The sequence below is a fragment of the Sebastes umbrosus genome, chromosome 14 (assembly GCF_015220745.1).
Source record: "Sebastes umbrosus isolate fSebUmb1 chromosome 14, fSebUmb1.pri, whole genome shotgun sequence".
NCBI classification, from domain to species: Eukaryota; Metazoa; Chordata; class Actinopteri; order Perciformes; family Sebastidae; genus Sebastes; species Sebastes umbrosus.
The window spans coordinates 32164431-32178600 of NC_051282.1; the positions used below are offsets into that span (position 1 = coordinate 32164431).

General features: G+C 44.1%; 1 protein-coding gene across 2 annotated transcripts in view; it reads left to right on the top strand.

Moving 5' to 3' along the window:
* Positions 1–14170, top strand: part of crhr1 (corticotropin releasing hormone receptor 1) — a 34405-nt gene that overhangs the window by 617 nt on the left and 19618 nt on the right. For both annotated transcript variants that reach the window (XM_037791431.1, XM_037791432.1), the window contains exons 2-3: positions 13350–13458; positions 13573–13623. In XM_037791431.1, coding sequence (XP_037647359.1) covers positions 13350–13458; positions 13573–13623 — 160 coding nt within the window. The remainder of the gene's footprint in view (positions 1–13349; positions 13459–13572; positions 13624–14170) is intronic.

Here is a 14170-nt window from a genome sequence, read left to right on the forward strand (position 1 = left end):
AATAATAATAATAATAGTAATAATAATAATAATAATAATAATAATAGTAATAATAGTAATAATAATAATAATAATAGTAATAATAATAATAATAATAATAATAGTAATAATAGTAATAATAATAATAATAGTAATAATAATAATAATAATAATAATAATAGTAATAATAATAATATTAATAATAATAATAGTAATAATAATAATAATAATAATAATAATAATAATAGTAATAATAATAATAATAATAATAGTAATAATAATAATAATAATAATAGTAATAATAATAATAATAATAATAATAATAATAGTAATAATAATAATAATAATAGTAATAATAATAATAATAGTAATAATAATAATAATAATAGTAATAATAATAATAATAATAGTAATAATAATAATAATAATAATAGTAATAATAATAATAATAATAATAATAATAATAGTAATAATAATAATAATAATAGTAATAATAATAATAATAATAGTAATAATAATAATAATAATAATAAAGAACCTTCCTGAATGTTTTCGGATAAAACTTTATTGTTTTTAATTTACTGTTAATATTCTACTGAAAACAGCCTCAATGATGATGATATAGTGAAATACTCTGAGTACTCTGAGTACTCTGTAGTGAAGTACTCTGATTACTCTGAGTAGAGCTGACAGCAGGAGGATATAAAATAGATTAATCTCTGTATCTAGATTTTTTATTTTAATGATTTCTAACCAGATGTTTTAACACCAGAATGGATCTATCTGCTTCATCTGAGTCTCTGAGGAGCTACAAGGAAGTTACCGCTTTTATTGTGGTAGTCTGAGTAACGTGACGTCATATCTTTTATTGTGGTAGTCTGAGTAACGTGACGTCATATCCGTTCCGTATCCGTCAACCAAAACAAACCTCAGAGAGTCTAAAATGTTGGAGGGTCAGAAATATGGCCAATATATGTCTGAATAAAACTCTGAAAAATGTCAAAAAAAGTTATCGTAAAAACGTTATGGTATGGTGGTAACGTTATGGTGTGGAGGTAACGTTATGGTATGGTGGTAACGTTATGGTATGGTGGTAACGTTATGGTGTGGAGGTAACGTTATGGTGTGGAGGTAACGTTATGGTGTGGAGGTAACGTTATGGTATGGAGGTAACGTTATGGTATGGAGGTAATGTTATGGTATGGAGGTAATGTTATGGTATGGAGGTAACGTTATGGTATGGAGGTAATGTTATGGTATGGTGGTAACGTTATGGTATGGAGGTAATGTTATGGTATGGCGGTAACGTTATGGTGTGGAGGTAACGTTATGGTATGGAGGTAACGTTATGGTATGGTGGTAACGTTATGGTATGGAGGTAACGTTATGGTATGGAGGTAACGTTATGGTATGGAGGTAATGTTATGGTATGGAGGTAACGTTATGGTATGGAGGTAACGTTATGGTATGGAGGTAACGTTATGGTATGGAGGTAACGTTATGGTATGGAGGTAATGTTATGGTATGGTGGTAACGTTATGGTATGGAGGTAATGTTATGGTATGGAGGTAACGTTATGGTGTGGAGGTAACGTTATGGTATGGAGGTAATGTTATGGTATGGAGGTAATGTTATGGTATGGCGGTAACGTTATGGTATGGTGGTAACGTTATGGTATGGAGGTAACGTTATGGTATGGTGGTAACGTTATGGTGTGGAGGTAACGTTATGGTATGGAGGTAACGTTATGGTATGGAGGTAACGTTATGGTATGGAGGTAACGTTATGGTGTGGAGGTAACGTTATGGTATGGAGGTAATGTTATGGTATGGTGGTAACGTTATGGTATGGAGGTAATGTTATGGTATGGAGGTAACGTTATGGTGTGGAGGTAACGTTATGGTATGGAGGTAATGTTATGGTATGGTGGTAACGTTATGGTATGGAGGTAATGTTATGGTATGGCGGTAACGTTATGGTGTGGAGGTAACGTTATGGTATGGAGGTAACGTTATGGTATGGAGGTAACGTTATGGTATGGTGGTAACGTTATGGTGTGGAGGTAACGTTATGGTATAGAGGTAACGTTATGGTATGGAGGTAACGTTATGGTATGGTGGTAACGTTATGGTGTGGAGGTAACGTTATGGTATAGAGGTAACGTTATGGTATGGAGGTAACGTTATGGTGTGGAGGTAACGTTATGGTATGGAGGTAATGTTATGGTATGGAGGTAATGTTATGGTATGGCGGTAACGTTATGGTATGGTGGTAACGTTATGGTATGGAGGTAACGTTATGGTATGGTGGTAACGTTATGGTGTGGAGGTAACGTTATGGTATGGAGGTAACGTTATGGTATGGAGGTAACGTTATGGTATGGAGGTAACGTTATGGTGTGGAGGTAACGTTATGGTATGGAGGTAATGTTATGGTATGGTGGTAACGTTATGGTATGGAGGTAACGTTATGGTATGGAGGTAATGTTATGGTATGGTGGTAACGTTATGGTATGGAGGTAATGTTATGGTATGGAGGTAACGTTATGGTGTGGAGGTAACGTTATGGTATGGAGGTAATGTTATGGTATGGTGGTAACGTTATGGTATGGAGGTAATGTTATGGTATGGCGGTAACGTTATGGTGTGGAGGTAACGTTATGGTATGGAGGTAACGTTATGGTATGGAGGTAACGTTATGGTATGGTGGTAACGTTATGGTGTGGAGGTAACGTTATGGTATAGAGGTAACGTTATGGTATGGAGGTAACGTTATGGTATGGTGGTAACGTTATGGTGTGGAGGTAACGTTATGGTATAGAGGTAACGTTATGGTATGGAGGTAACGTTATGGTGTGGAGGTAACGTTATGGTATAGAGGTAACGTTATGGTATGGAGGTAACGTTATGGTATGGTGGTAACGTTATGGTATGGAGGTAACGTTATGGTATGGAGGTAACGTTATGGTATGGAGGTAACGTTATGGTGTGGAGGTAACGTTATGGTATGGAGGTAATGTTATGGTATGGCGGTAACGTTATGGTATGGTGGTAACGTTATGGTATGGAGGTAACGTTATGGTATGGTGGTAACGTTATGGTGTGGAGGTAACGTTATGGTATGGAGGTAACGTTATGGAGGTAACGTTATGGTATGGCGGTAACGTTATGGTGTGGCAGTAACATTATGGTATGGAGGTAACGTTATAGTATGGAGGTAACGTTATGGTATGGCGGTAACGTGGCGGTGGAGCCGGCCGTCGCTCTCGTCTCCGTGGTCAAATGGGCCGACGCTACGACTGTAGAGCACCCAGATACTGACATTTGTGTTCTCTGCATTGAAACGGCCCCGATGGAGCTGACCATGGATGATAAAGAGAACGGAGCTGACGGGAGAGCTAGAGACCACCTTGGAGAAGTTAGAGGAAGTAGACACGTGGGACTACGTCCACTTTTCAAAATAAGGTGTTAACAAAGGGAACTGTTTATACTAAATACATCTATGGAAACCAGATTGATGGATTATATTCACCAGAAGTATAAAACATTATAGATTAAAAAGAGAATCCCACTAATCTGTGAGGGAAATGTCTTTATTCTTTGATTTCTGGGTTGATGGATAATCAATGTAATCAATAATTCCTGTCAATGATCCTGATCTATTTGACTTCAGGACGTCTCTGACTACAGACATGCTGAAAATCAAACATTTTACTGGATTCATTTAGAGATTTATAGAAGTAAAAGTCTCTAGAAGTGAATGATTCATCTTGTTCCCTTCATGGTCTAGAGGTCAACAAGTTAACAACAATCACTATAAATCAGAATATAGAATCAGCACCAGAGTCTGTTATAGTATCTAATCAGTAGACAGGTGAGTTCAGCAGCAGCTCCACATGTTCAGCTCCAGTCAGGCAGAAGTTAAAGTGTCTCCAGACGTCAAGAGAAGTGAAGCTGAACTTAAAAATAGTCCTGAAGAGAATCTCTGCAGCTCTCTGAGCCGTCAGGATCCTGAAGCACAGACTCTGTAATATATGATAATGTATTCCTCCTGTTGGGGATCAGCTTCACCTGACGGAGCAACACACCTGACGGAGCAACACATCTGACGGAGCAACACACCTGGACGTCTACACACAGTCTGCTTTAGTCTTTACAGAAATCAGGCATGAAGTTTATATCTAATTATTACCATTTTTAGTTCAGACCGAGTACAAGTACTTCCATGTGGGTACTCTCCGATACCGAGTACCGATACGAGTACTTCTCTGAGCCTAAAGAGCCTTTATTGACAGTTTATTGTGTTTATGAGTTTCATGTTTAAAACCAGGAAGTTTGTGTCCTGATATAAATGAAATGTGTTTCCTGTCTCTGAGGGAACCGAAACAGAGAGGCGATGTATAACTGGAGGGGGGGGGGGGGCTGGCGTTTCACCAGCGTACATCATTCTATATATAGAACACACACACACACACACACACACACACACACTGAAAAACACACACACACACACACACACACACACACACACACACACACACACACACACACTGAAAAACACACACACACACTGAAAAACACACACACACACACACACACACACACACACTGAAAAACACACACACACACACTGAAAAACACACACACACACACACACACACACACGCACACACACACACACACACACACACTGAAAAACACACACACACACTGAAAAACACACACACACACACACTGAAAAACATACACACACACACACAAACACACACTGGAACACACAGCTGAGGTTTCACTGAGTTCCAGAGGACGAATAATGAGAATAAGGACAAGAGAGAGAAACCGACCAATCAGAACACAGTAAACCAGCCAGTACTCATTTTACTGAATAGAGTTTGATCACATCATAATGTAACTCAGAGCAACCTCCGTTAACGTTAGCTGTTAGCTGTTAGCTACGTTATTTAGCTGAGCAGGACTGTGCTGCTGCCCACCGGCTGATCCCCGATACCTGATCCCCAATCCCGGTACCTGATCCCTGATCCCTGATCCCTGATCCCTGATCCCCGATCCCGATACCTGATCCCTGATCCCTGATCCCTGATCCCGGTACCTGATCCCTGATCCCTGATCCCGGTACCTGATCCCTGATCCCTGATCCCTGATCCCTGATCCCGATACCTGATCCCTGATCCCTGATCCCTGATCCCGGTACCTGATCCCTGATCCCTGATCCCTGATCCCGGTACCTGATCCCCGATCCCGATACCTGATCCCTGATCCCTGATCCCGGTACCTGATCCCTGATCCCTGATCCCTGATCCCGGTACCTGATCCCTGATCCCTGATCCCGGTACCTGATCCCTGATCCCTGATCCCCGATCCCCGATCCCCGATCCCCGATCCCTGATCCCGGTACCTGATCCCTGATCCCCGATCCCCGATCCCTGATCCCGGTACCTGATCCCTGATCCCTGATCCCCGATCCCTGATCCCTGATCCCTGATCCCGGTACCTGATCCCTGATCCCTGATCCCTGATCCCTGATCCCGGTACCTGATCCCTGATCCCTGATCCCTGATCCCTGATCCCCGATCCCCGATCCCTGATCCCTGATCCCGGTACCTGATCCCTGATCCCCGATCCCTGATCCCGGTACCTGATCCCTGATCCCTGATCCCCGATCCCCGATCCCTGATCCCCGATCCCTGATCCCTGATCCCTGATCCCGGTACCTGATCCCTGATCCCTGATCCCGGTACCTGATCCCTGATCCCTGATCCCGGTACCTGATCCCTGATCCCCGATCCCCGATCCCCGATCCCCGATCCCCGATCCCCGATCCCGATACCTGATCCCTGATCCCTGATCCCTGATCCCTGATCCCGGTACCTGATCCCTGATCCCCGATCCCCGATCCCCGATCCCCGATCCCTGATCCCGGTACCTGATCCCTGATCCCTGATCCCTGATCCCCGATCCCCGATCCCTGATCCCTGATCCCGGTACCTGATCTCTGATCCCTGATCTCTGATCCCGGTACCTGATCCCTGATCCCTGATCCCTGATCCCTGATCCCGGTACCTGATCTCTGAGGGGGGGGGGGAGAGGCTAGGCATTGAACATGTTGGATTCTTTCTTCTTCTGTGGTGGATTATTAGTTGTAATGAGGAGCTGCTGTGCTGCCTTCACTGCCCTCCGTTCCTCTGAGCGCTGTGTCAGCTGATCCTCTGGGACGCCATCGTTCAGAGGAACGCCGCTCCGGTTTAATGTCACAGCTGTTCGCTCCCGCAGGACGCATCCCCTTCAGCTCTGCTGCTGTTTCCTCACTGTATATACTATACTATATATATATATATATATACACACAGTGGAGGAAATCAGTATTTGATCCCTTGCCGATTTTGTAAGTTTGCCCACTTACAAAGAAAAGAACGGTCTATAATTTTAATGGTAGGTTTATTTTAACAGTGAGAGACAGAATCTAAAAAAAAAATCCAGAAAATCAATTCATATAAAAGTTATAAATTGATTTGATTGTGGGAAATAAGTATTTGATCCCCTAGCAAAACATGACTCAGTACTTGGTGGAGAAACGTTGTTGGCAAGCACAGAGGTCAGACGTTTCTTGTAGTTGGTCACCAGGTTTGTGAACATCTCAGGGGGAATTTTGGTCCACTCCTTTTTGCAGATCATCTCCAAATCCTTAAGGTTTCGAGGCTGTCGCTTGGCAACTCGAAGCTTCAGCTCCCTCCACAGATTTGATATGGAATTAAGGTCCGGAGACTGGCTAGGTCACTCCATGACCTTAATGTGCTTCTTCTTGAGCCACTCCTTTGTTGCCTTGGCCGTATGTTTTGGGTCATTGTCGTGCTGGAAGACCCATCCACGTCCCATTTTCAGTGTCCTGGCTGAGGGAAGGAGGTTGTCGCCCAACATTTCAAGGTACATGGCCTCGTCCATCCTCCCTTCGATGCGGTGAAGTCGTCCTGTCCCTGTAGCAGAGAAACACCCCAAAACATAATGTTTCCACCTCCATGCTTGACGGTGGGGATGGTGTTCTTGGGGTTATAGTCAGCATTTCTCTTCCTCCAAACACGGCGAGTCGAGTTGATGCCAAAGAGCTCGATTTTGGTCTCATCTGACCACATCACCTTCTCCCAAGCCTTCTCTGAATCATTCAGGTGTTCATTGGCTAACAGACGGGCCTGTACATGTGCCTTCTTGAGCAGGGGGACCTTGCGGGTGCTGCAGGATTTTAATCCGTTACGGCGTAGTGTGTTACCAATGGTTTTCTTGGTGATTGTGGTTCCAGCTGTCTTGAGATCATTAAGAAGTTCCTCCCGTGTAGTTCTGGGCTGATCCCTCACCTTTCTCATGATCATCGATACTTTGGTCTTGCCCATGGTGGAGAGGTTGGAATCTGATTGTGGACAGGTGTCTTTTATATCAGGTAATGAGTTGAGACTGGTGTCTTTTATACAGGTAATGAGTTGAGACAGGTGTCTTTTATACAGGTAATGAGTTGAGACAGGTGTCTTTTATACAGGTAATGAGTTGAGACAGGTGTCTTTTATACAGGTCACGAGTTGAGACAGGTGTCTTTTATACAGGTCACGAGTTGAGATTTGGAGTACTTTCTTAAAGCGAGAGGACTAATCTAACCGGTCTGTGGGGGACAGAATTCTTGTTGGTTGCTAGAGGATCAAATACTTATTTCCCACAATAAAATACAAATCAATTTATAACTTTTATATGATGTGGTTTTCGGGATTTTTTTTTATATTCTGTCTCTCACTGTTAAAATAAACCTACCATTAAAATTATAGACCGTTCTTTTCTTTGTCAGTGGGCAAACTTACAAAATCGGCAATGGATCAAATACTGATTTCCTCCACTGTATGAATGAGGAAACAAGGACCAGTACAGAATCTGAAAACTGAGCCACATTATAGAAACTCCAGAGACTGTAGATGTGTATTGAGATGCTGGTGATGAAGATGGAGGAGGAGGAAGAAGAGGAGGAGAAGGAGGAAGAGGAGGAGGAGGAGGAGGAGGAGGAGGAAGAGGAGCTGTGTGAATCAGCTTCAGACTGGCTGTGAGGTGATCAGCTGACCTCCGTCCTCCTACGCTTCAACAGCTTCAACAGCTTCAACAGCTGGAGTGAAACTGAGCTGAGAGACAGAAACTCTGATTCAGTCAGTTTCTACAGAAACACGTCGATTCTTCATCCGTCTGATCGAGCGATGATTTAATCACAACGTCCCTAATGTTCTTTATATATATAAGTATATATATGTATATATATGTATATATATATACATATATATATATATAATACTCTACACAGGTTTACATTATACTCATTTATAAATCTGGATTATAAAATCTGACTTTGAATATTCACCTTACAGCAGATAAAGAACTTTTTTAATTAATCAATCAACCCATTTAATTTTCTAATAGAAATAGAAAATATATATATAATAAAATGAAAAATATATATATATTTATTTTATTTAATTTTAAATGAATAGAACTCGTCAGTCGATTTCTTGTGATTTGTTCCGCCAACAAATACAGATTAAAGCTGAATATTTCATTAGATAAAAACATTTCCTGAATTTTATAAATGATTACATCAATCTTTTAAAATAAATGTTAACTTTTGGACTTTATAACTTCAACCTCAACCCTTAACCCTCAACCTCAACCTCAACCTGAACCCTTAACCCTCAACCTCAACCTCAACCCTTAACCCTCAACCTCAACCTGAACCACAACCCTCAACCTGAACCTTAACCTCAACCTCAACCTCAACCCTTAACCCTCAACCTCAACCTCAACCTCAACCTGAACCCTTAACCCTCAACCTCAACCTCAACCTGAACCCTTAACCCTCAACCTCAACCTCAACCCTCAACCTCAACCTGAACCCTTAACCCTCAACCCTTAACCCTCAACCTCAACCCTTAACCCTCAACCTCAACCTGAACCACAACCCTCAACCTCAACCTCAACCTCCACCCTCAACCCCAACCCCTACTTCAACTCTCAACCCTCAACCTCAACCTGAACCACAACCCTGAACCTGAACCTCAACTTCAACCCTCAACTTGAACCTCAACTTCAACCTCAACCTCCACCCTCAACCTCAACCCCAACCCCTACTTCAACTCTCAACCCTCAACCCCAACCCCAACCTCAACCCTCAACCTCAACCTGAACCACAACCCTCAACCTGAACCTCAACCTCAACCTGAACCTCAACTTCAACCCTCAACCTGAACTCAACCCCAACCTGATCCTCAAAACCTCAACCTCAACCTCAACCCCAACCTCAACCTCAACCTCAACCCCAAACCTCAACCTCAACCTCACCCTCAAACCTCAACCCCAACCTCAACCCCAACCTCAACCTCAACCCCAACCTGAATCTCAACCCCAACTGTAACTTCAACCTAAACCCCCAACCTGAACCTCAACCCCAAACTCAACCCCAACCTGAACCTCAACCCCAACCTGAACCTCAACCTCAACCTGAACCTCAACCCCAACCGTCACCTCAACCCCCAACCTGAACCTCAAAGCCAACTGCCACCTCAACCTCAACCCCAACCTGAACCTCAACCTGAATCTCAACCCCAACTGTAACCTCAACCTCAATCCCAACCTCAACCCCAACCTGAATCTCAACCCCAACTGTAACTTCAACCTAAACCCCCAACCTGAACCTCAACCCCAAACTCAACCTCAACCCCAACCTGAACCTCAACCCCAACCTGAACCTCAACCTCAACCTGAACCTCAACCCCAACCGTCACCTCAACCCCCAACCTGAACCTTAAAGCCAACCGCCACCTCAACCTCAACCCCAACCTGAACCTCAACCTGAATCTCAACCCCAACTGTAACCTCAACCTCAATCCCAACCTCAACCTCAACCCCAACCTGAATCTCAACCCCAACCTGAACCTCAACCCCAACCTCAACCTCAACCTCAACCTCAACCTCAACCCCAACTGTCACCTCAACCTCAACCCCCAACCTGAACCTCAAACCCAACCGCCACCTCAACCTCAACCCTCAACCTGAACCTCATCCCTCAACCCCAACCTCAACCCCAACCGCAACCTCAACCGCAAACTCAACCTCAACCTTAACCTAAATCCCAACCCCAACCCAAACCTCAACCTCATCCCTCAACCCAACCTGAACCTCAACCCCAACCCTCAACCTCAACCGCAACCTCAACCTAAACCTGAACCTCAACCTCAACCTCAACCTGATCCCTGAACCTGAAGCTGTCCCTCTTCAGTTACCTGAGGACTCTCAGTCACGTCTTGTTGCTTCCTGTGTCAGTGAGCCTCTATATCTTCACTCGGTCAGTAAATCCCTGAGCTCTCTCTGCGTCATCATGACAGACAGGAATATGTAAAGAGTTCAGGTGTGGTTGGGTTTGGAGGAGGCCGGTGGTTCAGACAATGAGGACCGCTCAGATTCTGCAGACCGAAGACGAAGAACTCATTTAGTATCTTCAGTAGAAACCTGTAAAACCCTGATCAGCTACCAGATGGCTGTTCAGACGAGCTGCCGTCTAAAATAATCTGATGAGTCAGAACCGAAGTGTAAATAATTCAAACTGTTCACAACATAAAAAAAGAAGAAACATGTCATTAAAGGAGAATCAGTGAATCCGTAAAGACGTCAACAAGAGAACAAAACTGGGAAATAATAACTGAAGATGAAACATGTTTTAAAATATTCAAAAAATGTCCAATAAACCAGAACAGAAGGAAAACCGAGTCATCCTGAATATTTACTGAGGAGTTCCTCTTTACTTCATCATTAACTTACCATTACTCCATTCCTTAACATCTCGGTGAATCCGTGTGATCGGTGCTAAACAGAGGTGAGGAAACTGAAACAGCTGCTCATTCAGAGAGGAACTACTTTACTTCTGTTGGTGTTAAAACTCAGAAAATGGCACCGTGGCTGCTCCCGATATCTGATATCAAGCACTAATAGAACCCGTTTCCATTCATACAAAGCGTCCGTATGTGACGAGTTGAGATGAGAGCGTGTCGATATTTCAAATGAATGTCGGCATCGGACATAAACTGAGCCGCTGCATCATCCAATAAGAGCAGAGCTCCTCTGCAGGGCTGCTGTAGCTCCTCCCACTGAGCCGCTGCATCATCCAATAGGAGCAGAGCTCCTCTGCAGGGCTGCTGTAGCTCCTCCCACTGAGCCGCTGCATCATCCAATAGGAGCAGAGCTCCTCTGTAGGGCTGCTGTAGCTCCTCCCACTGAGCCGCTGCATCATCCAATAAGAGCAGAGCTCCTCTGTAGGGCTGCTGTAGCTCCTCCCACTGAGCCGCTGCATCATCCAATAGGAGCAGAGCTCCTCTGCAGGGCTGCTGTAGCTCCTCCCACTGAGCCGCTGCATCATCCAATAGGAGCAGAGCTCCTCTGCAGGGCTGCTGTAGCTCCTCCCACTGAGCTGAGTCTATATTTAGCTGCTGCAACACAACATGAACCTCTGAGGACAGATTTACTCTGAGAGGTGAATGAAACAGAACAGATCTGAGAACAGATCACGATGAGAGAGAATTATGAATCAGAGACATTAGTGAATAATTAACATCATCGCAGCTGATTAATCCTCAATTACTGAATGTAATTAGTGAACTAATGAGTCAGTGTGGAGTGGATCAGTTCCTGCTGTACAGATCACTCATCTCACTTCCTGTCAGCGTCTGTTCGAGTCTCTGCAGAGGCCGGTTGGTGCAGCGGCTGCAGTCATGTGACCGTTTTAAATGATCACGTTGTTGTTGAATGATGGACGGACCGTCTGCCGCGGTGACGCACGGCTCAGAGACTAAGTCCTGCTCTCAGAAGATAAGAAAGTTTAAATATTCACCATCTGATGTCTTATTATTATTGATGTTCCTGTGATATATATATATACATATATATATATATATGTATATATATATATTTACCATTGGCAGAGTATTTTGGAACATGGTTCTTGGGCGCTACCCACATAATCAGCTGTGCTGCTCATCCCACTAATGCATGATCCTTACAAGTTGGACATCATTGTGAAGGTAAATAAACAGGCTTTCCAACCATGTAAAATACAATGACCATTAGCATTGATACAACAGAGAAATAATCCACCAAACACAAGTTTAACTACTTTTTTTTCCCAGTTTATATATATTCCGGCTGTTTCCTGTGAGGATACGACGTCCGTCTGTGTGATATTAAATGTAGTTATGAAAGATTCTGTAGAACCAGTCTCAGACCCGTCTGTCTGACTCCGTCAGCGAGCTTCAATATAAAACATGGAGTCATTTAAATGTCCAGAGCTCATAAAGAGTGAAGCAGGAGACATGAAACAAACAGAACATCATCTAAAGAACAGTACACGTATATATATCCAGTATAGTGTTTTATTATCACAGTCCTGATCTCTATAAACTGATATCTGCGTTAGCTTTGAGTCAGTTTTATCTTAACCTTCCATAGTTCTATAATATATTATATTAAAAGACAATGTTATATCATAGTTCATGCTTAAGTCCAAGTTGGCGTTTGTGCTAAATTTGAATAAATTCCCTCCCGGCGTTCCTGAGACGTCCCGTTGGTGAGAATGGGTCGGCCGGCGTACGGTCACTGCGGTCGCATTAAAACAAAGACATGGTTTAATCAGCAGTTAGTGTTAGGGATGCACCGATACCCGATACCGGGGCCGGGATCCCACCTCCAGCCCGGCCCTCACTTTCATTGCTCCACGGGGTTTTGCTTTCACCCTCTGACTCGCGTGTGCGTTAGACTCCTTGGTCCATGTTTCAAGACGGGTCGGGTGGGTTGCCGACATCGCCGCAGACCCCTGGCGCCTTTTACGTGGGACGAGCCCCACCCTGGGAGCACGAAGCGGTTTGGGCGCACAGAGGACAGTCCGCTCCGGTTGACAGTCGCACCGGGAGCAGGGAGCCCTGTTACGGTGCGGCGAGGTCCGGGCGGGGAGCGCTGTAAAGCTGCGGCCGCGAGCCACCTTCGCCCCGAGCCTTTCCAAGCAGACCTTTTGGCACAGAGAAGTACTCGGTATCGGTACTCGGTATCGGTACTCGGTATCGGTGCTCGTATCGGTGCTCGTATCGGTGCTCGGTATCGGTACTCGTATCGGTACTCGGTATCGGTACTCGGTATCGGTACTCGTATCGGTACTCGTATCGGTGCTCGGTATCGGTACTCGTATTGGTGCATCCCTGAACTCTACTGTCAACCAGACCGCTGACTGAGCACCGACAGACGTCCTCCTGGTTATAAAGCTGTTAAACATAATGAAACTCTGTTTTCCAGTCGATGTGTGTGATGGTGATGGTGATGGTGATGGTGATGGTGAGCGGACGAGTTTCTCCGGCAGAGTTAACCTGTGAAACTCTGATCCTGCTGTCGACCAACCTGACAGGTAACTCCCCGTCTCTGGTTCTACGTGTTTTATTATCACACAGTCGACCAGCTGGAGAGAAGATCAGCTGATTTCTGTTTCCTCTGTTTCTCTCTCTGCATGCTGGTCTCTCAGCGAGGACGTTGGCGTTCCTGAACCAGACGTTCAGCATCAGTAACTCCTCAGGTCGGTACAGCTGACTGCTGGATCTCACCTTTAAAGGGCCTCTGTACCTGTGGCCGTTCAGTCAACGACAGTCAGCATCCTGTAGCTCGCACTACGTCCAGAAGACGTGAGGCGAAATGATTAACGTTAGCAACATTAGCAGCTAAAACCACAATATCACTCTATTGTATATATATATATTTTTTTAAAGTTATTTTTTGGGGGCATTTTTAAGCATTTTATTGACAGGACAGTGGATAGAGTCTTGGAAAGGGGGGGAGAGAAAGAGTGGATGCGGAAAGGGCCACAGGCCGGATTCGAACCCGAGCCACCGCGGTCAGGACTGAGGCCTGTTACATGGGCGCCCGCTCTACCAACTGAGCTAACCAGGCACCCACTCTATTGTATATTTGACATGGCGGTAACGTTGCTACCAGACCTCAGGTGAAGTCACTTTTCACAAAGGATTCCCCAGTGTGGTCTAAATGCATTTTAAAGAGTCTTAACATGGGTTTTTATTCTGAAAAGGTTTTTTGAAGATTTTGTAGGTTTTAGTGTTTTTTTACTA